Source organism: Mastigoproctus giganteus, chromosome 11 (genome assembly GCF_048544385.1).
Source record: "Mastigoproctus giganteus isolate SK-2022 chromosome 11, ASM4854438v1, whole genome shotgun sequence".
Taxonomy (NCBI): Eukaryota; Metazoa; Arthropoda; class Arachnida; order Uropygi; family Thelyphonidae; genus Mastigoproctus; species Mastigoproctus giganteus.
Window position 1 is genome coordinate 145,976,466 of NC_143585.1, and position 26,265 is coordinate 146,002,730.

General features: G+C 35.4%; 1 protein-coding gene across 2 annotated transcripts in view; it reads right to left on the reverse strand.

The window, feature by feature from the left end:
- The window catches only part of Coa7 (Cytochrome c oxidase assembly factor 7), a 42,531-nt gene extending 21,156 nt beyond the window's left edge, over window positions 1-21,375 (reverse strand). The window contains exons 1-2 of one of the 2 annotated variants that reach the window (XM_090384776.1): window positions 21,181-21,375; window positions 5,103-5,243 (exon numbers count right to left, since the gene is read on the reverse strand). In XM_090384776.1, the coding sequence (XP_090240902.1) occupies window positions 5,103-5,243; window positions 21,181-21,235 (196 nt within the window). In that variant the 5' untranslated portion in view covers window positions 21,236-21,375. Of the gene's footprint in view, window positions 1-5,102; window positions 5,244-21,135 lie in introns of both variants that reach the window. The other variant, XM_090384775.1, reaches the window with a different exon arrangement.
- Window positions 21,376-26,265: the final 4,890 nt, after the last annotated feature.

Genomic DNA, 26,265 nt, shown 5'->3' on the forward strand with positions numbered 1-26,265 from the left:
ATTTTCAAGTGACAATGATATCAAGGAAACTATGAATGGCTTTTCAGAAACCATAAAAATACTTTTTTTTTTTCTGTTATTTCTTTGTTTTCAAAATGGATGGCATGTATTTAACTCCCAAAGTTATATACTAAGAGGAAAAAAAAACTAGGCTATATAGTGAGGGAAGGATGCTATGTGGTTTTTTTCCGTTAAGGTTGTTATTATTATATTAAAACCACTCTTATACCACATGAAAATTAATACTATACTTTATTAGGCTGTTCGCCTACATTACTATACATTAATATGACGTTTTGGGTATCTTACCGATACCCATCATCAGACAAAGCTGTTGGGGAAACAGAAAAATAGAAAGAGTTACAAATTTGAATATTTTAGGATATTACAATTACTAATAATACAATTACAGTTACCAATTTACAATTACAATATTACTATTACAATTACCAATATTATAATTACAATTTACAAATTATACAGGTGACCCCCGCTTAACGCTGATCATTCGTTCCGGAAAAACAGAGCGCTAAGTGAATCCGCGCTAAGCGAGCGCCACTTTCCCATAAGGTAACATATGTATTTGTGAGCTGCGGTCGGTGCCATAGGATATTTCCTAATCAATAATAAACGGTAATGAAAAGATGCACAAATGTCGGTCAAAATATTTAATATTCAAATATTTACACATATAAAATATTCTGCATTACATACGTATAATTATGTGGTAACTACTTGCGTCTCAAAAGTAAACAAAATTCCAATTAAAATAATGAATTTAATTGATTTAATTTAATGGATGAATTTAATCATGAAAAATGTGTGGATTTTGAATTGAACTTTGGCCCTCTTCCAAATAAACTAAAAGGGGTATTAATTTTAAATGGCCCGCAGCGTTACCACCCAACAATAAAGTCAATCGATCCTTCGCCGCTTTGAAACTTGGCATGTTTTTTGTTCTTTCAATATGAAACTTCTTTTAGGCATTCGTTTCCACAAAAGTCCTGCTTCATCTATGTTAAAAACTTGTTGAGAAGTTAACACATAATACCCCTCTTCAATAATTTTAACAAGTTCTTTTTTGAAAGTTTCGGCTCGTTAATCTGCACTAGCGGCTTCTCCCGGGATTTTAAATCTATTCTACCAGTTTTAAATGGTTCCACATTTTTTTTTTTTTAGGCGAGTTTTCTTCAGATCATCGTATTGGCTAATCTCTTTCTCTCTCTCTTTTTTTAATATTTAACTTAACTGAATTCTGCATTGGAATATTATCTTCAAAAAAATTAGTCTTTCCATTTCAATCCTAATAGCCGGTCTAGTCCTAGTTGCTTGCAGTGGAACAGCTATCTTTCCCGCTGCTAAAATTAATTCTTTATTTTTTCATAATTGTTCTTACGGTTAAACTTGCGAGTCCTAAATTATGGCACACATCCGCTTGTCGTTGACCGGAATCGATTCGCTTCAAAACGTCTAATTTAATTTTCAAATTCAGTCTTTTTCTTACATTTATAGTCTTCGTACTGCGCCCAGACGTTGTTGCATTTTCATTCCTGTTGGTCATTATTAGCTCTTCGAAAATATAACTGCGTTGGTTGAATTAATTATGATACAATGTTCAAGTAAACTGTCCGTTACGCACAATGTCTAATACTGTACTGAGTGATGACTAACTAGACTTCGGATAAATGCATATAACGCAAATATTACAAGCAATATATTTGATCATTTTTTAAAATGTTGATCTCGGAACTACGTTACAAGTGACTGTACTTAAATTAGCGTGAAAGAAAATTTCACTGAGCGTGGGAAAATTGCTCAAGTCGGCGTGGGAAACTTAATGCTGTTTTGCTATTCATTTTCAAGCTATCGACTCCATCAAATGAAACGATTTCGTTAAATATGTGAAAAATGTAATCTGTAAAAGAGCGTTATAGTGATCTGTGACAGCGTTATAGTCAGATACCGGTTATAATATAAGAACAGCGTTATAGCGAATCAGCGTAAAGCGAACCACGTTATAACGGGGGCCTGCTGTAGTTGTAAAGTATTAATTTTAAGTCACCATTACAATAGAAAACAAGAAATCTAAGATGATTACAAAGAGATTAAATTCTTACCTGCTGACATACTCCTCTTGCCAATGCTCCCAGAAACCGGGTGTGCATACAGGCAAGAGGCCTGCCAGCAGTTAATTTATAGGAGAGGGATTAACTCCATTAGGTAAGATACCCAAAACGTCATATTAATGTATAGTAATGTAGGCAAACAGCCTAATAAACCATAGTATTAATTTTCACATATAAGAGTGGTTTTTATATAATAACCTTAATGGAAAACTAGGATATGTTTCATTTCTTTATTACAAAGGTAGATAACTTTTCTGAGTGACCCTCATATTTAAATCTCTAAACAATACTATTTGTTCTTCATCATTAGTTTCTACTGTTCTTTTAAGATATTACAGCAGCATTTCCTAGACTGTAATTCCGCGAGATGCGAACAGTGTTCCATGAAAAATCGTAATTAATAATTAAATAAATAAAATAAAATAAATAAATTTTGCATATTTGTAGCAATACACTACTTTTGTATCATTATAATTTTTAACATTTTTTTTCGGGTATTAATATAGTGGCATAGACTAATAATCAAATGGGCTGGGGAGCGCTTTATTTTGGCAGGCTTTGCATAGAGAAGTATGCATAGAGTAATGACGTCTACAAAAAAGTAGCAATGTAGTGATCTAATATCCCATTTGTATGAAATTTAGCCTGGAATACACGGGTTGAAGGAGAGGGGAAAGTGAACTGATATCATAACTGAACTCACTTCCCTGTATAATTTTTTTTTTGATAATTATCAGTATTTCAAAATATTAAAATAAATGAAGCAAGTACTTCTAGTAGTGCAACTGTGGTCAATGAAAACGAACACAATATTGTCATACTTCAAAGTGAGAATGAACAATCGCAGCCTTTTGTTCCCCAAAAATCCAAAGTGAAAAAAACAGGAACCAAATAATAAAAGACCAAAATGAAAGTATGATGACAGTGCGTTGTATGTAATAAAATATTAGCAAACAGTTCTTTGGCTCCTGCTAAACTTGTGTTTCATAAGTATTCCGTAAATATATTGTGAGATGAAAAGTGTTCAGTGACTAAAAAAGTTTGGGAAATGCCGTATTACAGAACTCTTCTATTTCATAGTTTTTACAGCCTTCATCATCTGGGCTCTATACACAGACAGATTTAATCACTCAACTTTCCATCTTAAATACTACCCACATAACTCTCTAGATAATTCTTCCCTGACAAACTTTCTTCCAAACCAGTTATAAAAGCTGCTATATATCATACCCCACACTTTGATAAACTCATCCCTAGCTACTAGATTTTTTTTTTTTTTTTTAAATGTAGGATAGGAATACAACTGAATTTGAAGTTCATTCAGATCTCAACTGCAATTGGCCTACCATTACTGAATGAGCATATACAGCAGGCCCTCGTTATAATGCGGTTCACTTTACACTGATTCGCTATAACGCTGTTCTTATATATAACCCGTATCTGACTATATCGCTGTCACAAATCACTATAACTCTTTTACAGACTGCATTTTTGGCATATTTAACGAAATTGTTTCATTTGATGGAGTAGATAGCTTGAAAATGAATAGCAAAACAGCATTAAAACGTTTCCCACACTCAGTGAAATTTTCTCACGTGCTAATTTAATTGCAGCACAGTGACTTGTTACGTAGTTCCAAGATCAACATTAAAAAAAAAAAATGATCAAGTATATTGCTTGAAATATTTGCGTTATATGCATTTATCCGAAGTCTAGTCATCACTCAGTACAGTATTAGACATCGTACATAATGGACAGTTTACTCGAACATTGTATCATATTTAATGCAACCAATACATTTACATTTTTGAAAAGTTAATAATGGCGGATAAGAATGAAAAAGCAACAAGGTCTGGATGCATATGAAGACTACAAGCGTAAGAAAAAGACTGAATTTGAAAATTAAATTAGATGTTTTGAAGTGAATCGATTCCAGTCAACAACAAGTGGATGTGTGCCATAATTTAGGACTGAATTATTGAAAAGTTTAACTGTAAGAAGAATTATAAAAAATAAAGAATTAATTTTAGCAGTGGGAAAGACAGCAGTTCCACTGCAAGCAACTAGGGCTAGGCCAGCTATTAGGATTGAAATGGTGACTTTGACTAATTTTATTGAAGATAATATCCAATGCAGAATTCAGAATTAAATATTATTAAAAAAAAAAAAAAAAAAGAGAGAGAGAGAGAGAGAGAGAGAGAGATTAGCCTATATGATGATCTGAAGAAAACTCATCTTAAAAAAAAAAAATGTGGAACCATTTAAAACTAGTAAGGGCTGGTTGAATAGATTAAAATCCAGGGAGCTGAAACTTTAAAAAATAACTTGTTAAAATTATTGAAGAGGGGTATTGTGTGTTATACTTCTCAACAAGTTTTTAACATAGATTAAGCAGGTCTTTTTTTGGAAATGAATGCCTAAAAAGTTTCATATTGAAAGAAGAAAAAAAAACATGCAAGGTTTAAAAGCGGCAAAGGATTGGTTGACTTCATTGTTTGGTGGTAACGCTGTGGGGGATTTAAAATTAAAACTCCTTTTAGTTTGCCAAAGTACAACCCAAAATCGACACATTTTTCATGATTAAATTAAATCAATTAAATTAATGATTTTAATTGGAATTTTAAGTTTAATTTTGATACGTAAGTAGTTACCACATAATTATATACGTATGTAATGCAGAATATTTTATATGTACAAATATTTGAATATTAAATATTTTGACTGACATTTGTGCATCTTTTCGCTACCATTTATTATTGATTAGGAAATATCCTATGGCACTGACCGCAACTCACAAATAGACATGTTACCTTATGGGAATGCGGCACTCGCTTAGCGTGGATTCACTTAGCGCTCTGATTTTCCAGAACAAATTACCAGCGATAAGCAGGCATCACCTGTACTCATGAATGACATACAGATTGATCATGCTTGATATAATAAAATCAAAACTATATTTTATGATTAAAAATATACCTTTTCCAAGAAGACTATAGCTTCCATATTTAAAACAACTTTTACCATAATTCATTTCATCACAATTATTTCTATATATTTTTGCGGCTTGTTTGAATTCTTTTTTTATGGCTTCCATAAAGTCTCCCAACCGATGACAGCCTAATAAAAAGTAAAAAAAAAAAAATAAATAATAGTACTGTAATTGCTAAACAGTGCAAATACTATGAGAAACATGTCAGAATATATATATATATATATATATATATATATATATATATATATATATAAAAAGGCACTTTTCTCATTAATTAATGCTAAATAAATCAGTTACAAACTCAATATTACAAGGCCAGTAAATTGTGGCCAGAGAAGACTCAAAGCACATTTTTTTTTTTTGGCTAGTGCAGCATAAGCCTCAGGCTTCCTTGCACCATGTAGCTAATAATAATAAAACATATTGATTAAGAGTCCATTATTAAAAGAACAGCCTATAATAAGAAGTCTGATGTATGAGGGGTATTTAAGCAGTTACTGGTCTACAGAAAGAACAAAGTAATCTGAAAATTAATCAACTTTTATTCAAAACAACCACACCTGAAGATTACACTTTCCTCATCTCTTCTAGACCTCCTTACATAGAACCCATTGCCTTGGTCTCTAACTACTCATCCATTGCATAAATAATGTCATTATTTGTTTCCTTTTTATTTTTATTTTTCCAGTGCAGGAAACAACTAATAATCCAAAGGAGATAACAACTGGGAAAAGGCGTCAATGCGACAACAATTTCTAACCAAAATTGTTTCTCCATGGTTACCCGAACTTTGTGAATGAAAGCACTGTCACGCAGGAAGACAATCCCTATTTTATTTGGTCTTTAACTTTAATTCTTTATAGCTAAATTTCATTTGCTCATGAAATTTAACAATGAAGAATAATATTCATAATGGATTTACCCATTTAAAGGTAAAAAATGGCTAAAAGCCCTTCAAACTTTGTGTTCAGAAAATCTGTATGATGCCATTTTGCAGATGGTTTCATTTGTGATCATGCTAGTGAATTGAAATTTCACCCAGAATCACAAATTTGGCTGACAAATTTGTTTGAATCCTAAACAAATTTTGCAATAATTGTTATTATGCACTCCATCACTCTAGGTTTACATCATTCTGCTGAATTTTTTTTTTTTCATGCTTAGTTCTTTGTGGACATATATTTAGTATACTTTTAGTGTTGTATTTTAACCATATATTGTACAATATATGAATAAAATACATTTAATACACTAAATATAAAAAATAAATGTTCTAAACATAAAAAAATAATTAAAATATAATACTCTAAAAATTGAGTTATATGCATATAAATACCCTCAAACAGGCCTATGAGGCTGGGAAATTCCATATTCAAAAAAATTAATACTCACACACCAGCCAAGTATTTAATAAAATGGAATAAAATAAGATGATACAGTAAACAGGACTATTACAATAAGCACTAAAAATATATACATAAAATCAGTATGATGAAACAGTTAAAAACAAAATACTAACGTTAAAATAAGTTAAAATACCGGAAATCCGAAGCTTTCGGAGACAGCTGTCTCCTTTCTCAACAGTGTTGAGAAAGTGCATTAGTGTTTTATCATACTGATTTTATGTATATATTTTTAGTGCTTATTGTAATAGTCCAGTTTACTGTATCATCTCATTTTATTCCATTTTATTAAATACTTGGCTGGTGTCTGAGTATTAATTTTCTTGAATATGCATATAAATGTTTGTAATTTAATATTAAGATGTTCATTTTATTTTCATGTGGAGTGTGAATGAAGTATGTGTTAACCAGAAGCTTTTCAATACCCGTAATAAAGAGGATTACTTAATGTACTAACAATTTCGTAATATTCAATAGCAAGTAAACTATCTGAAACTTTTCATTACGATAAGAGCTTGTTATTGTGAAACTATGATGATAGTCTTGTGCAATTTTGAAAAGGAAAACACACTGAACAATGGCTATTATAATAAAGACACTTCTCTGCATTCAAAAGCTGTTTAATTTTGAAATAAACTTTAAGACAATTAATAATAAAATTAATACTAAATGGCATTTTATTTTATTTATCTCTGTGTTCCTTCTCCAGAGATGAAAATTGAACTACAATTCTACTAAAAGAACAACAAAAGTAAAAACAAACAATAACAAAAGTAAGACAAAGGAAATATGTTGTGCAAAAATGTTAGATGGAACAGGACCAGGGTATGTCTGCCAAGGCAAAAGTGTAGAGCAGATATCATTGTTTAAGGTCATGGAAGGTAATATTGTTGTACAAGTTGCCACCAATGATATTATGAGTAAGAGATCTGAGGATTTACTTGTTAAGTAAATCCTCAGATCTCTACAGCAGCATGTTTGGGAGGCAACTAGAGGGAGTAATACTCTTGATCTGATTATCACTAGTGATTCTTCATGCATCAAGAATCTGCAGATAAAGGAACCACTAGGTGGTAGATGATCACAGTGTGCTGAAGTGGGATTTACTCAAAGAGGTAACTCCCATCAAAGGTAAAGGGAAGGGTTTTTGCTTTCGTAAAGGTGACTACGGTGATCTCAGACAGTATTTAAATTATATACGGTGGAACTAACTGATGATGTTACTAACAGCAATTTCAAAATGGGAAGCATTCAAAGAATTAATCTTGGAAGCTACTAGGCTTTTCATACCAACAAAGAAATATTATTCAAGATTTAGGCCTAAATGGATGTCAGATGAACTAATTAAACATGTGAGAGAGAAGAAAAATGCATGGGATACATATAAATTAACATGTGACACAAAAGCCTATGATAGCTATAAGCTGGTCTGTAACCAAGTTACAAAGGAGGTTAAGCAGGCGAAGGCAAATTATGAGACACCTTTGGCAAAGGATGCAAAGAAAAACAGTAAAGAGTTCTTTTCTTATGTAAACTCTACAAGGAAGGGGATGAATCAGATTGGTCCACTTGATATCAATGGTTCAACCATTGATGATCCTGCTCAGGTAGCTAACAAACTAAATGAATATTTTGCATCGACATTCACACATCAGGAGTTATTCAGGGAGGGGAATGCCAGAGGTGTATTCAATTCTGGCAGTAAGCTAGATAAACTTATAATAACTGAGAGTAAAGTGGAGGAGAAATTGTTGAAGATAAACACAAGAAAGGCGCCTGGGATGGATGGAATCTATCCAGTTATATTAAAGGAGGCGGCAAAGGAAGTAAGCAAACCCTTAGCCATAATTATGAGAGCTTCCCTGGACTCAGAGGAGGTACCCATGGACTGGAGATGTGCAAATGTGACCCCAATCCACAAAGGAGGTTCAAAGGGAGACAGGTAATTACAGATCTGTTAGTTTAACTTCTGTTCCAGGGAAATTAATGGAGGCACTGGTTAAAGAAGCATTGCAGGATATAGTATCCAATAGATTAGTCTTGTCTGACTAATATCCAATTAGTATCCAATTAGATTAGTCTTGTCTGACTAATCTAATTGGATACTATGATGTAGTCACAAAGGAACCGGATGCAAAGAATAACTTTGATATCATATATTTGGATCTTAGCAAAGCCTTTAATGCTGTTGCCCATGGAAGACTTCTGCACAAATTGGAGCAGTGTGGCATTGGAGGCAAATTGCTGCTATGGATAAAGGGATGGTTGAGTTGGAGAAGATGGACAGTGGTAATCAATGGACACTGCTCTTTGTGGACTAATGTTATTAGTGGAGTCCCTCAGGATTCAGTGTTGGGTGCATTGTTGTTTTCTGTATTTATAAATGATACTGACGATGGTATATCAGGCTTAATGTCCAAGTTTGCAGCCGATATTAAGGTTGGCAGGGTTGTTAATGACAGTACACTGCTGCAACAGGATCTAGAAAAGTTGCAGATGGGCTGAGAGGTGGCAAATGAAGTTTACCATGACAAATGTAAGGTACTATATATCGGAAGCAGTAATCCCAGAGTAATGTATCAACTCTGTGGTACCACACTGACAGTAGTACAGAATGAAAAGGACTTTGGGGTAATTGTGCAGGCAGATATGAAGTTTTCTAAGCAGACGGTCTGCAAGAGTAGCTCATGGTGTCTTGTCAATGATATACAGGAATTTTTCTAGCAGGGATAAGGAGGTGATTATCCTCTTGTATAAGGCAATGGTCAGGCCACACCTTGAGTACTGTATACAAGTCTGGAGGCCTTATTTTAAAAAGGATGTAGAGCTGTTGGAATGAGTACAGAGAAGGGCAACAAGATTAGTGAATGGAACAAAGGGGTACTCTTAAGAAGAAAGGCTTAAGTTTTGCAAATTACAGTGTCTGGAGACTAGGCACCTGCGAGGTGATCTGATTGAGGTGTATAAGACTTTTGATGGTTTGAGCATGCTCAATGCTGATGGGATTCTTCCTCTTGCTCAGAATAATCCTTTTAGAGGTCATAAATTCAAATTGAGGAAAGACAGTTGCAGGATAGATGTACGGAAGTTTGCCTTTAGTCAGCGGGTGTTTGATTGCTGGAACAAACTTCCATCTGTCGTAGAAGTTGATAGCTTAAATAGATTCAAAGCAGAATTTGAAAAACATTTGGAGCGAGTGGATGGGTGAAATAAGGGTTTTTTTTTTTTTTTTTGCCTGATGCTATATAAGCTTGCTTTCTTGCATCATGTGCCTTTGCTAATGCCCTGTACTTTCCAAACATTGCCCTGTACTTAGTATAGGGCAATGTTTGGAAAAAGTTTCAAATTAGGATTAAAGTTCAGTGTCTGCAATTCTGCCCAGACATGAGAGAAGGGAGTATATGTTGAGAGCTTTATCAATCAGGTGAAAGTGATTCTTGCACTGCTTCTACTGGCACGTGCAGCAGACTGAAAAACAAGGTGTTGGTGATTTTAAGCCATACTGTTGGTCATCATGAAACAAGAAAATACTTGTACTGTGTGAGGGTAACTAAGAGTAAGGGCAGGTGCGTGTATACATATACATGCACCATGTTTCTGCATTAGTGTACATGTACTTGCATGTGCACTAATGCCAGAAACATAGTAAATAAATTGGATGAATTTGAAGTACTGATTAAGTCATCAAATGCAGACCTTGTGGTGATATCAGAGATCTGGTATTACACAGACATAAGGGATGCAGAATTTGAATATAAGGTACAATGTACACAGTAAATCTAAGGCTGTAGTTGTAGTAGTAGGAGCATCAGTGAATAAAGCAATGTTGCTCCATATATGTTTGTAAATTGCGTGTTCTGTGGTGGATTTGCTATTTGCTGGACAAAAAACTCAATTTTCCATGAGAAAACAGCATGCAAACCCCCACCTGAGACTGACTAAATAACCATATTGTGAAAAAGGTACATAAAAATTCCTTACATCATCAATGGGAATCGAACTCGGGTCTTTTCCACCCAGTGTGGGGAGGACAGCAATTCCATCAACTGTACTACCAGTGGTGAGCTATAGTGGGCTCGCGAGAGTCCATTGTTATTTTTCTTTGAAATTTGCGAGCCCATTGTTGGGACGATCATTTATTTTACAAATGAAATCCTGGATGGAATTATTGAGTATCCAGTGCCGAAACTACGGTGGGGCAAGTAAAGCCCCATTCCCAGTATTTTAATGGGCAATCGATCAGTTATGTATTTTAAAATTGCTTCATTTTTATTTAATTTTTAAAATTCCTCTTGGTATTTACATTTAAAATACAGAAGTTTCTGTTGAACAAAAAAATTTCCATGTAACGAACGGTTAGGAGAGACAACTTTGTATACATTGTTCTTCCCTCTGGCCTTTAGGCAATTTAGGTAATTAGAAAGTGCGAATTAAGGGTGAACAGTACCGTTTCACAATGTTAGTGGTGTCCATAAAACCTATGCAGTCCCGTACCAAGAAGTCGTGCTAGCCAATATGCTTTCCATAGCCAGTCGGAGGATTAAGAAGATTCCCGACATGGATAATAGCCTCTGGTCAAACTGTGTTGTGGTCTCCATTACTCCGAAAAACAGGTGTATGTTTTTCAGAGAAGTGAGTGATCCAAGCCTTCCAGTAAATTTCTCCTGTCTATGTTTACATGGTCACAGTAGCTGAATATCCGTGCAATTCCGATATTTTGCATAATATTTGAAGAACTAGTGACAGTAGCAACGTGGGGGGGGGGATTAAGGAAACTAAGATATTATATAAACTTTACGAAGATGAAATTTTGGCAGATTTTGAAATTTCGTCCTAGCTTTTACTGTGTAGAAAATGTTCTAAAATATAATGGCATAGGAGCAATAATTAAAAAAAAAAAAAAAAAACTATGCATTATATCGCCCACAGATTAGTACTCTGGGATATCACCAATCTCCAAAAAAAAACCCCACTGCGAATTAAAGTTGGTGTGGAAACTATAGAGATCGGTCGTGTGTTCGGGCTACGATGAGTTTCCACAAGGGAATTATCCTCCATTGCGCAAACATTTTGAATCAGAAGTTAAATATTCCGGATTATTAAATCGAATTTTAAATCTAGAATTTCTTAACCATTTAGCACTAATGATCAACTTCTTGCAGGAGCTCTTTCAGAAGCTTTACAGATCACTATGGTAAAAGCAGATAAATTAATTATTCGAACTATCAATGTTATTTCTAACTTGAAACATTTTGAAGGAAATTATGAAGCTAAAATTGGTAGCATGTTGAAGTGGAAAGAATTTGAAGGAATCAAAATCAAAAGTAAGAACAGTAAAATTACCTTGTGACAAGTTATTAAATGCATTGTTTTATCCTTAAATGTAAGTTATTAATGCAACAGAGTGATTTTAAATTAAATAAAGAAAATAATGATACCATTGAAAGAAATTTTAAACATATGCTACCAGAAATCGTGGAATAATTGAGTGGCAGAAGACAGAGAGTGGTAATCAATGGACACTGCTCAACGTGGACTAATGTTATTAGTGGAGTTCCTCAGGGTTCAGTGTTGGGTCCGTTGTTGTTTTCGGTGTTTATGAATGATATTGATGATGGGATATCAAGTTTAATGTCCAAGTTTGCAGATGATACAAAGGTTGGCAGGGTTGTTAAGGACACTACTGACGTTATGCTGCTGCAACAGGATCTGGAAAGGTTGAACAGATGGGCTGAGAGGTGGCAAATGAAGTTTAACATTGACAAATGTAAAGTACTACATATGGGAAACAGTAACCCCAGAGCAACGTATCAACTCTGCGGTACTACACTGACAGTGGTGGATAATGAAAAGGACCTGGGGGTAATTGTGCAGGCAGATATGAAGTTCTCTGAGCAGTGCAGATGAGCTGCAAGAGTAGCTCATGGTGTCTTGTCAATGATATACAGGAATTTTTCTAGCAGGGATAAGGAGGTGATTATTCCCTTGTATAAGGCAATGGTTAGGCCACATCTTGAGTACTGTATACAGGTCTGGAGGCCTCATTTCAAGAAGGATGTAGAGCTGCTGGAACGGGTACAGAGAAGGGCAACAAGATTAGTGAATGGAACAAAGGGTTGCTCTTACGAAGAAAGGCTTAAGTTTTGCAAATTACAGAGTCTGGAGACTAGGCACCAGCGAGGTGATCTGATAGAGGTGTATAAGGCTTTGAATGGTTTGAGCATGCTCAATGCCAATGGGATTCTTCATCTTGCTCAGAATAATCACCTCAGAGGGCATAAATTCAAATTGAGGAAGGACGGATGTCGGATAGATGTGCGGAAATTTGCCTTTGGCTAGCAGGTGGTTGGTTGGTGGAACCGACTTCCATCACTTGTTGTTGAAGTTGATAGCCTAAACAAATTTAAAGCTCAACTGGACAGGTATTTCGAACGAACGGAGGGGTGAAATGGGAGTGGTGTTTTTTTTTTTTTGGCTGATGCTGAATAAGCTTGCTTTCTTGCATCATATGCCTCTACTAATGCTAATACGAAAGAACTTTTGTCTCGGTGGCAAGACGGTGAAAACCAAATAAGAAATTTGTTTTCTGATAAAATATGAAATAAAAATTAATGATTTTAGAGATTTTGCCGAAGATAATTTATCTTAAAAATAGAGTGAAATTCCCTTTTCAATTAAGAAAGCCAGAAATATCTTTGAAACCATTGCGATTAGCAGTGCTGAAGCTGAGCGAGCTTTCAGTGTAATGAATAATAATGTGTGAATAAATGAATGAATAATATTGTGACAATTAAACACGTTGCAGATTATGATGACCATACATCTATATGGAAAACCATTGCTTCAATTTGATCCGGATTGTTATGTCAAATCATTCCTCCGTAATAACAGCTCAGCTACAGAGAAAAGATCAAAAACAAATATTAATAAAGAAGTAAATTGCATATGGCAATTTTTTAGAATAAATTTGTCTTGAATATTTGTGTAATAATATTTTATCAGGTAATCTGTGATTTTTGTGTACCTTTTCTAGAACAGTTCGTTTTTTTATGTAATATTTGTTTTTATATTCTAGAATGTTTTGTGATAATTTGTCATTTGTGATATGGGAAATATTTTCATGTTATTTTTTATTTGCAATATTAAAATTTTATCACGAAAAAGTATATCCATTCCCCCAAAGGAGGGTTGCTATTCCCCAAATGTGAGACCTTTCATCAATGTCATATACGAAAATGAGAAACAACAGTGGTCCAAGAACTGATCGTTGAGAGAACTCACTCCTGATGTAACATCAGGAATGAGTTCTGAAGTATTGTATATATCTGTGTGCATATGCATAATAAATGTAGTGAGTAATGGCAAAAGTAACATATAGCTACAATAACGGATACAAGTAAAGGTAATTACGAGTAATATTCTTTGGTCTCTTGGATCTTGTAATAACTGAGTTTGCCTGTATTTGCAGTTTATGGTTTTGTGCATGTCAATTATTTCAAAGTATTTAGGCTTGCCAGATGATTTTCGAGCCTCAGAGGCTCAAGTAAAGTAATAAATATTTGAATTTTGATATTATAATATAAAATGATTATACTTTTAAAGCATCATTTTTCACACCATCAAATGGGAAAATTAATGATATCATTGTGCCATAATAAGCTCCATCCCATACCCGATTTAAAATTCTCAAAGAAAACAACTATAACAAAATTAAACTCTGAATACTTTAGAGTCATAGCATAACTTTCAAAACACTTTAGCTTTGACCTGTCACTCCAGCAGGAGTTAACTGAATAACAAGCTAGAAACTGTGATTCTAGCCTGTTATGCATGTCACTCATTTTATTTGCTCATCTGTATGATGGGAATTTACAATGCACTTTCAGTAGTTCAAAAAGAATTAAAAATAGCTTTTTTTTTTATACTTGCAACATTTTTTTTAATTTGCCTTCCTCTATGCTGGTAGTTTAAGCTTATTATTTGGTGCTTATATATTGGATTCCCCAAGGGATTCGTTGTATTTTTTAGTAATAAAAAATACATTTTTTTTTCACTGTTGTTAACATTAATTTTAATTTCCTGCACTTATAGCAGTGATATTTTTACCACTACCCCAAACAGGTAAAAAAAAAAAAAATTTTGGGCTTCATATCATGAAATTCACAAACAAGTGTAAATGTCACAACAATAATTAAGTACAAAGGGATATGTGGCTGCATATTGTATTCTCTTGCTACAGTGAATCAAGACATAAGGCAGATTGTAACAATATCTTCAGTCCCACTATAACAAGAGAATACATATATGCATCCACATAAACTTTTGTACTTAAATTTTGTTGTAACATACACACACTTGCGTATATGCAAATTTCATGATATGATACCCTAAAATTATATTACCAGTTTGGGGTAGTAGTGAAAATATCACTAATATAAGGAAATTAAAATTAACAATGTTAACTGCAAGAAAAAAAAAAAAAAAACGCTTTTTAATTCTTTCTTCTATCTATAATATCCTCTAAATTGTTGAATGGTGGCTAAAGAAACTGGGATAAAAAAAAAAGTTCCTTCAATGGAAGAATATTTGGTGAACTGAAGCAAGTGAAAATATGACAGACCTCTTATAAAAGTTTTCCAATAAACAAGCAAATAGAAAAGTTCTTTGGCAATAAATTTCTAGAGAGAGAGGCAAATGGTGAGCAAAATGCATGGTCCCTCAGAATAACATGTTTGGTCACAGGTTGGAGCTGATGCACCCAAACATATTCTTCTTATTATTATTAATAGCCACATGGTGCAAGGAAGCCTGAGGCTTATGCAGCACCAGCCAAAAAAAAAAAAAAATTCTGAATTACCCTGAGAGAGAACTAAAAGGGAATCACCAAAAAAGGGAAAAATGATGATATTCAGCTCAGGACCCTGGGTGTGCCAAGCCCATACTCACCAGATGTGAGCCCCTGGGTTTAATGATACCCAGAGCTGTGCTAAGGTACTTAGGGGCCTGGATGCAAAAGGGGTTAAGGGGCCTTGTTTATTTATGTTGAGACTTCAATGGCTCCCGCAATTTGGGCCCTATAGATCAGGGGCCCCTGGTGCAACGCATCCAATGCATGGCCCTGATTGATGCCACCACTCTAAAGTTAAAGATTACAAATTAAACATGATTAATTAAAAAAAAAGTTGATGTAAATTTGTCTAAAAAAAAAAAAAAAAAAAAAAAAAACTTGTAAATGTCCACTACTTTTTCAATTTAACTTTCAACCAGACAGCAAGCTTACAGCATACTGGAATGTACGAAACCCTCACAACATTAAGTTACAGGCTGCACATATGATGAAACATAAATTACATTTTATGGAGAAAAATGTAAATTTTTAAATAAAAATGTAATTTAAACATAAATTACATTTTACTATAGAGTGTGACTTGCACATTATAACCCTAGTCGTTTTTGCACATAAAAAAAACAAAATCAACCCAGGAGCAAGACATAACGTGGTCACTAAACCCAAACACGTGAAGTGGCCCCAGAATATTTATGGATTTGGCATACTTGCAATTTACGGGGTATATCACAATGTCATTCTTGCAAATCTAGGTTTAATGTATCATGTAACTTATACATAGATTGAGAAAACACACTTTCCTTCCCTCTCGGCACTGGATTATTCAAGCACAAAAATTAGTTTTTGTTTATAAAATTTTCATTTTAAACTAGTCAACATAGTTTAAAAAAGGTTAGGTTAGTTTTCTCCAATAATTCAGGGATAATTCAAGTGAAAAACGGTGTCTACAATCTTGTATACCAGCAGTTCCCAACCTTTTATTTTACTGGCTAACCTCTTTCAACATATTTTTATCGCAAACCACTAAGCCTATATTCTCTGAAATCATAATAGTTCTAAATTTTCATTATAAAATATTTTCCGTTTTGATCCGTTTAACTGGTTTTCCCATCATTTTTATGATGGATGCTAATGCTCACTCCCAGCTTTGGAATAGTCCTACTACAGACTCTAAAGGTGAGCTTTTGGAGGAGCTTATTCAGTCCAATAACCTCACTCTGTGGAATACCCCAGGCCATCCACCTACTTTTGTTTCTTCTCTGGGTCAATCTTATATTGACATTACCCTTTCACTCTACTCTTGGTTATAGCATTTCCAACTGGCTTAGCCATACTTCGTGGTGCTCGAGCGACCACAATGTCATCACTTTTATGATCAGTCCAAACAACAATCCTAGGGTTGTTAGGTGCTGTTTTGACTTCCCGCGGTTTAAGACAAAACACATTGATTGGAATATCTTTGATGTAAAGGTTCAAGAGCTTACTTCAGAAGAAATAATCATCCAACTTGGTTCGCTTCCTGCTGATATGCAGGTTTCTAGAGTTCAAGAGATTCTAATCACCGTCTGTGAGTCCACTCTAAAAAAGAAAAAACGAAAAATGAATAGTGTTTCATGGTGGACCCAAAATCTCACAATTCTCAGAAGAAACTTACAAAATGCTCATCGTAATTTTCAGAGAGCAAAGAGAGCTAACAGGCCGAGAGATGAGATTGACAGACTTGGTGAGTTGTATAAATCCAATAGAAGGAGTTATTTCAATACCATTTTCCAAGAGAAGAAACTTGCCTGGGCAAGGTTTGTTCAGCATAACATAAATGAAGATCCGTGGGGATTACCCTACAAACTTGTTACTAACAAGGTTCATCCCGGCGATGTTCTTTCTTCTATTATTGTAAATGGTAACGAAACCCTGGACTGGAGTTTGTCCATAAATGCTATCTTGGACGGTTTGCTCCATGAGGACACTGCTTCCTGTGAAAACACCATCCAAACTATAATGAGATTAGATCATTTATCTTACCCAGGGCCCCGAACCGAAGCTCCTTTTATGGATACGGAGTTGGAATCAGCTATCTCAACCTTAAGGAATGGTAAATGTCCTGGACAGGATCTCCTTGAGGTTTCTGTACTTAAAAGATTTTGGAAAAATTGTCCATTAATTATATTAAATCTTTTGAATGCTTGTCTGTCTTCAGGATTATTCCCGCTGGCTTGGAAACAGGCTAGACTTAAACTTCTGCTTAAGTCCTTTGACAAACCCTCCAATGATCCGTCCTCTTACAGGCCCATTGCACTGCTGCCCATCCTTGGCAAAGTCTTGGAAAAATTAATTGTTTCTCGTCTTCTAAATTATTATTTAGACAGAAACCTAAGTTCCCCACTTCAATTTGGCTTTACACGTGGAAGGTCTTCTGTTGATGCTATTTGTCAGATCTTGAGTTCTGTTCAAAATTCCAATTCTAAATATGTCCTCGGTCTCTTTGTTGATTTCCAAGGGGCATTTGACACTGTTTGGTGGCCAAGTGTCCTGGCGAGGTCCAGAGAGGCTAGGGTCTCTGCTCCTATTTACCGTCTCCTTTCGAATTACTTTGATTCTCGCAGCATCACAGTTTCCTCAGGATTCTGCTCTGTCTCCAGATCTGTTTCTAGGGGCTGCCCTCAGGGCTCTGTTCTTGGCCCTGTGTGCTGGAACATGGTCCTTGATGGGTGGCTCGCGGTTGATCAAGACAACATCCTTCAGATAGCTTACGCAGACGACCTTGCTATTCTGATTTTTGGTAATTCCCGCCGGGAGCTAGAGTGCAGAGCAAATGACGTTCTAGAGGACTTGGATATCTGGTGTCAAACACATAAACTTCAAATATCGACTAATAAAACAAAACAAATGTTGCTAAAGAGCTCTCTTGATGTGAATAGACCACCTGTTATTAAGTTGAATGGAGTAATGATTAGGAGTACTCGGCAGCATAAATACTTAGGAATTTATCTTGACGACCATCTTAATTTTAATTACCACGCAAAATATGTACTTCAGAAAATAAAAGCTATGACCTATAAAATTATTAAGATTACCAGGAGTACTTTTGATGTAAAGAAATCTTCCATTAAATTATACTACTCTTGTATATTTATACCAATTGTGTGTTATGCTGCTGGGGCCTGGGGATACAGAATCGGTAACTCCCTTGTTCAAAAATATCTTAACCAAGCACAACGATTCTTTCTTCTCGCTGTAAGTAGAGCTTGTCGAACTGTCTCTACAGCTGCTCTCCAGGTCCTCAGTCAACGACTGCCAATCCAATATGAAGTAACGTTACATTATCTTTTATATTGTAGAAGAAAAAATGTTCCTGCGATTGTAAATGGTATAACGTATAATACTGACTTGCAAGAAAAGGTAGACATTAAAAGAATGAGAAAAGAATGTTGTAGAGCATGGCAAAATACCTGGTCTACCTCTACTTTGGGTAGAGAGACCTTTAAGTTTTTTCCCGAGGTTGTTGATTACGACAAGAAAATGGATTGGTTCAATCCTGGTTTATATGTTACGTTTTTATATACCAGTCATGGAAGTCTTAATTTTAAATTGTTCTCACTAGGATTAAGTAACACTCCTCTCTGTAGTTGTGGTGCTCAAGAAACTGTCGAGCACCTCGTGTTTCATTGTCCTCTGTACGATGATTTAAGACTGGACTTTCAACTTCTCACAAATGTATTTGACTGCTCCGAACTGCCAAGATTGTTCCGAATATTATACTGCCTTCTCCACCTATGCAGAGAAATTGTTTAAACAGAGGAAAAGAATTCTTGCCCCCTGAGGTTCAGTAAAATGCTAGACTGTTTCTTTGAATTACTCTTACCTGATGTATTGATCAGTCTGCTGGACTCCGAAGCCCAGTATTTATTTATGTACCACCATTGTATATAGTCTCTTTATGTACCACCATTGTATATAGTCTTTTTATGTATCACAATTGTAAATAGTCTTTTTATGTATAATTAATCATTGTACTCTTTATGTATAACTAATCATTGTACTTTTATGTACAATTAATCATTATAAATTGCACCCAATGTATAGATTACTTTCAGCGGTGAATAGGGGGAACCCTGGAGCCCGCCAAAAAAATAATAAAATACTTTGAATTTTCAGTACTACGTTTTTATAAGCGATATTGCATAATAATATAAGATTATTAAGTACCTACACATAACAATGGTCTTAGAGAATGAAAAAAAATTTAGTATGAAAAACTTATCACAATATCGGCTACGAATGAAACCACAGGAACTGTGGTTTCATTCGTAGCCAGTTCTTAAATTTATATTTAATTTTAGGTAAAATTTAATACCAGGTAAAATTTAATACAGTAAAATAATAGGCTAGGCATATGCAGTGACGCTGGTGACGTCACTGCATATGCCTAGCCTGTTGTGATTCCTCGTTTTCCGATTTAAAACAGCGGCAAGGGGGGAGGTAAACACCTTAAGACTAACCAAAGTGGGATGTTAATCACTGCTACTCGCAACGATAAACAGGATGGGTACCAGATTGTAAATTATTAGTCAGATGCATATCATATCGGCACGTTCACACACTAACATCCTGACACGCATGCTAGCTATGTAAGGGCGCCAGACTCAAACCAAATCTAAATACAAATTTTGAACAGAACTGCATAAATTAATATTAAACTATTTTGTAGTTTACAAAAATATGCCTATATAAATCTAAGCAGACGCCATTACAGAATTTTCAATGTGAACCTCCGGAACATAAGTTCGCGAACAGGGTTACTCGATGTCTACCTAGTTTTTTGTAATTTAAAAAATTATCTCATCATAAAATGAATTTTCATTAAATACATTCTGTGCGTTGCATCTTCGGTCAATACAACAGATTAAGTAGACTAACACATTGCAAAATTAACAAATAGATTATTTGACCAATTTATGAATTTTATGGAATTCGTTTCTGAGAAAAAGAAAGATGATAATTGGGAAAATTTATTATTAGAAAGTGGGCTGAATATTTTAATCGATGCAAGAGTTCTGAGAAATGTCCCGAGCTGTTAAAAATGGCTCAATATACATTTTATATTTTTGCCCACAATGGGAACGTAGAGAGTCTATTTTCATTAATCAATGGAACATTAGAAATAGAATGGAAATACTGTGAATAGTATTTTGTTGAATACTTATAATTTTAAAATGGATTGTAAAACATTTTGCCACTTACATTGTAATCCAAACTTACTGAAAATGATTGGCATAAATATGTATTAAATTTTTTTAGTTATAAATATAACGAGACATTTTAAAATGTCTCGTTTTTAAAACTAAAAATATGTTAGTTTTTGAATTCTAGATCTGGTAACCCTATTCGCGAACCACAAGTTGGGAATCGCTGTTGTATACTATGGATTACGAAAACCGTTTTATGCATGAATCCATCCCGAATTAGTGGCGTAACTAACCTAACTTTATTAAAACTGTATTTCTTTCGCTTGAATAATCCGGGAGGTTTATTCAATCCAGCCAAGAGCGGGAAAAGTGTGTTTTCTCACTATGTATGAGTGACACGATACTAAACCTGGATTTGAACTTCGCGCATTGATTCCCAATGCAAGTACAGTAAACCATAGATTTTTATTTTCACACAAGAAAAACAGTCGGACCCCCTAAATTATTAAAACCCCAAGCTTAAAAATGAGGCACTGTCCAGAATACTTCTGAAAGTATTTAATCTCAGTAGAAACATTACCATCGGGTTTCTTCTCATAATAACATTCAAATCGATATTCTATACCAAGATTTTTTAGATATTCTTCAACATCTTCTTCTTTCTTTAAATCGAACGCCATGTCGAATAATTACGTATCATAAAAATCATACGAAACGCAGAACACTACAAAAGCATCACAATATAGTAAGTTGTGTACTCTGTGAGCACAGAGTAATAAGATACAGAGTGGACACGCCGCTCAATTACTCCCAGCGCCATCATTGTATGAAAACGGAATTAACGAAGCCATCAAAACCCAGCGAGTACTAACGCGCATGCCCAATGCTAATGAGGCCGTTACTGTACAGTATTTGGATTTGATTAGTGTTAATGGAGCTGTTATTGTTATTTGGTTTTTTTAGTTGCATTAGCAACTAGGGCCATATTGCTCCGATGATATGCGGTGGTCATTCCCTGACCTTTCCGCATTTGGTGGTCACAGGCTCGAATCCAGGTCTAATCAAGAAGCGTGTGCTACTCCTGGCTACGAGGGCGCCATGTTATTGGAGCGTACAAATTTCGATTTACATTGTTTTTATCGTTATTATGATTATAATTATAATTATTTGGGTAGTTGGCTCTGACATCGTGGATAAAAAGAAGTCTTTCTTTTGTAACAAAGCTAGAGTGCGATTCCACTGATTTCCAAAAGAACATTTAACGTAATTTATCGTAATAACTGATACAACTGTGAAATAATTAATGAAATGTTAAAAAAAAAAAAAAACTACTGTTAATAGCTAATTAATAAATAATTCAAAACTTATTACATTAATTAATATGAATAATGTTTTGATATTAATCGAAGTAATGGGTTTATCGAATAATTTAAATCTAGATATTTCTAGATGACAGCTCCCATTTGTTTTAGTCTAGTGAACTGCCCACAAGAAAGTACTTTTAGCATTAGTAGAGGCATACAATGCAAGAAAGCAAGCTTATGCAGCATCAGCCAAAAAAAAAAAAAAAAACTCACTTCCACTTCACCTCTCCGTTGGTTTGAAATACCTGTTCAGCTGAGCCTTAAATTTATTTAGGCTATTAACTTCCACAACAAGGGATGGAAGTCTGTTCCAAAAACCAACTACCCGCTGGCTAAAGGCAAATTTCCGCATGTCTAACCTACATCTGTCTTTCCTCAATTTGAATTTATGCCCTCTCAGGTGATTATTCTGACCAATAGGAAGAATCCCATCAGGATTGAACATGCTAAAACCATTCAAGGCTTTCTACACCTCTATCAGATCACCTCCCTGGTGCCTAGTCTCCAGACACTGTAATTTGCAAAACTTAAGCCTTTCTTCGTAAGAGCACCCCTTTGTTCCATTCACTAATCTTGTTGCCCTTCTCTGTACTCGTTCCAGCAGCTCTACATCCTTCTTGAAATGAGGCCTCCAGACCTGTATACAGTACTCTAGGTGTGGCCTGACCATTGCCTTATACAAGGGAATAATCACCTCCTTATCCCTGCTAGAATGTTAAACTTCATTTGCCACCCATCTGCTCAACCTTTCTAGATCCTGTTGCAGTAGCATAGTGTCAGTAGTGTCCTTGACACTACTGACAACTATGCTACTGCAACCTTTGTATCGTCTGCAAACTTGGACATTAAGCTTGATATACCATCATCAATATCATTTATAAATACAAAACTATAATGGACCCAACATTGAACCCTGAGGGACTCCACTAATAACATGAGTCCACGATGAGCAGTGTCCATTGATTACCACTCTGCCTTCTCCCCCTCACCACCCCTTTATCCATAGCAGCAATTTGCCTTCATTGCCACACTGCTCCAATTTGTGCAGCAGTCTTCCATGTGCAACAGTATCAAAAGCCTTTCTAAGGTCCAAGTACATAATATCAAAGTTATTCCCTGCATCTAGTTCTTTTGTGACTGCATCATAGTATCCAATCAAATTGGTCAGGCAGGACTTACCCTTAACAAAACCATGTTGTGTCCAAGCTATAACTGAAGTCTTGTCTAGATGATCCTGCAGTGCTTCTTTAACCAGTGCCTCCATTAATTTTCCTGGAACAGAAGTTAAACTCACAGGTCTATAATTACGTGTCAGCCTTTGATCCTCCTTTGTGAATTGGGGTCACATTTGCACATCTCCAGTCTGTGGGTACCTCCCCTTAGTCCAAGGAAGCTCTCATAATTATGGCTAAGGGTTTGCTTATTTCCTTTGCTGCCTCCTTTAATATATCTGGATAGATCCCATCCACCCCAGGTGCCTTTCTTGTGTTTATCTTCAACAATTTCTCCTCCACTTTACTCTCAGTTATTACAAGATTCTCTAGCTTACTGCTAGAGTTGAATACACCTGTGGCATTCCCCTCGCTGAATAACCCCTCATGTGTGAATGTCGATGCAAAATATTCATTTAGTTTGTTAGGTACCTGAGCAGGATCATCAACAGTTGACCCATCGATATCAAGTGGACCAATCTGATTCATCCCCTTCCTTCTAGAGTTTACATAAGTAAAGAACTCTTTGCTGTTTTTCTTCGCATCCCTTGCCAAGGATCTCTCGTAATCTGCCTTCGCCCGCCTAACTTCCTTTGTAACTTGGTTACAGATCAACTTGTATCTATCATAGTCTTCTGTTTCACGTGTTAATTTATATGTATCCCATGCATTTTTCTTCTCTATCATATGTCTCATTAGTTCATCTGACATCCATTTAGGCCTAAACCTTGAACAATATTTCTTAGTTGGTATGTAAAGCCTAGTAGCTTCCAAGATAAGTTCTTTGAATGGTTCCAATTTTGAATTTGCTGCTGGTAACATCTTTAGTTGGTCCCACTGTATAGAATTTAAATACTGTCTCAGACCATTGTAGTCACCTTTATAAAAGCAATAACCCTTTTCTTTACCAATAATGGTAGTTACCTCTTTGAGTAAATCCTACTTCAGCACACTGTGATCACTGCCACCTAGTGATTCCTTTATCTGCAGATTCTTAATGCATGAAGAATCACTACTGACAATCAAATCTAGAGTATTACTCTCAATTGCCACCCGTACATGCTGATGTAGAAAACAATCATCCAATAAATCCACAAAAGCCTTGCTAGTGTGTGAGTGACCAATCCACAAATTCCAGTCAATATCTGGGAAATTAAAATCCCCCATTATAAGACTTTCTGATGTACTGGCCCATTCTATTTCCCTGTACAGTTTCTTATTATACTCATCAGAGTCATTAGAGAGTAGGCACACTCCTACTCTCAAAATCGATCTCCCGATGCTTATGTCACACCAAACTGACTCGACACTGCACTGTCCAGCGATGTTGACTGGCTTCACTTCCTTAAATTTTATGTTTTCCTTTCCTTTTGATCCTCCAATTTCAAAATTATCTGAATTTTGATGCTAGAGTTGGAAGAAAGATACTGATATTTGTATTAGCAAAGGAAGCAAAGCTTATCCCAGTAACAGCATGGAATATATGTCACAGCATCTTTACAGTTTATAAAATCAAGGATTGTATTAAAGACTGTGACACACTGCTTTATTATTACTATTATTCGTTAATTTAGTTCTGTTGCTTGTACTGGACATATAAGTCTTTATTCTTGCTTTTAATTTTATGACTTAAATCAACATGCCTTTATATATATATATATATAAGTTTCTATTAATATATTGAATAAAGTATGCATAAATGGATGTGAAAGTTACACAAAGTGCCAGTAACTAGAAGGGTGAAGATACTTGAAAAATTAGTAGTACTGGCAGTATTGGCATCTGATGCAAGAAAGCAAGTGTATGAGCTTATGCAGCAACAGCCAAAAAAAAAAAAAAATTTCACACAACCATTCCCTCTAAGTGTTTAACCTATCAACTTCCACAACGACAGATGGAAGTTTGTTCCAACAATTAACAACCCGCTGGCTAAAGGCAAATTTCTGAACATCTATTCTACATGTGTGTTTCCTTAATTTGAATTTATGCACCCTTAAGTTCGTAATCTGAGCAAGTGGAAGAATCCCATCGGAATTCAGCGTGCTCAACCCATTCAATCCCTTATACCCCTCAATCAGATCACCACGCAGGTGCCTAGTCTCCATCCACTGTAATTTGCAGAACTTAAGCCTCTCTTGGTAAGAGGATCCCTTCATTCCCCTCACCAGTCTTGTTGCCCATCTCTGTACACACTGAAGCAAATCTACATCCTTCCTACCATGAGGCCTCCAGAATTGTATGCAGTACTCAAGGCATGGCCTAACCATTGCCTTATACAGAGGGACAATCACCTCGTTTTCCCTGCTAGCAAAATTCCTATATATTGAAAAAAACCCCATGACCTGCCCTGACAGCCTGTCTGCATTGATTGCTCAGAAAACTTCATATCTGACTGCACAATTACTCTCAGGTCTTTTTCATTTTCTGCCACCATAAGTGTAGTACCAAATAGTTGGTACATTTCTCTGGGGTTACTTCTACCCATATGCAGTACTTTGCATTTGTCAAGGTTAAACTTCAGTTGCCACTTCTCAGCCCATCTGCCAAAATTTTCTAGATCCTGTTGCAGTAGCACACTGCCATTACTATCATTAACAACCCTGCCAACCTTTGTATCATGTGCAAACTTCGACACTAAGCCTGATATACCTTGATAAATATACAAAACAACAGTGGACAAAACACCGAACCCTGTGGGACTCCACTAATAACATTAGTCCACGAAGAGCAGCGCCCATTGATTACCACCCTCTGTCTTCTCCCACTCAACCATCCTTTTGTCCATTGTAGCAACTTACCCTTCATACCATTCTGCTCCAATTTGTACAGTAGCCTTCCATGTGCAACAGTGTCAAAAGCTTTCCTGAGATCCAAATATATGATATCAAAATTATTTTTTGCATCCAGTACCTTTGTAACCACATCATAATATCCCATCAAATTTGTCAGACAAGCCTTTCCCTTAACAAACCCATGCTGTGTCTGAATTATTGCTGCAGTCTCGTCTAGATGATCCTGCAATGCATCTTTAACCAGTGACTCCATTATTTTACCGAGAACAGAAGTTAAACTAACTGGTCTTTAATTACTCGTGTCACCCTTTGTGAATTGGGGATACATTTACACATCTCCAGT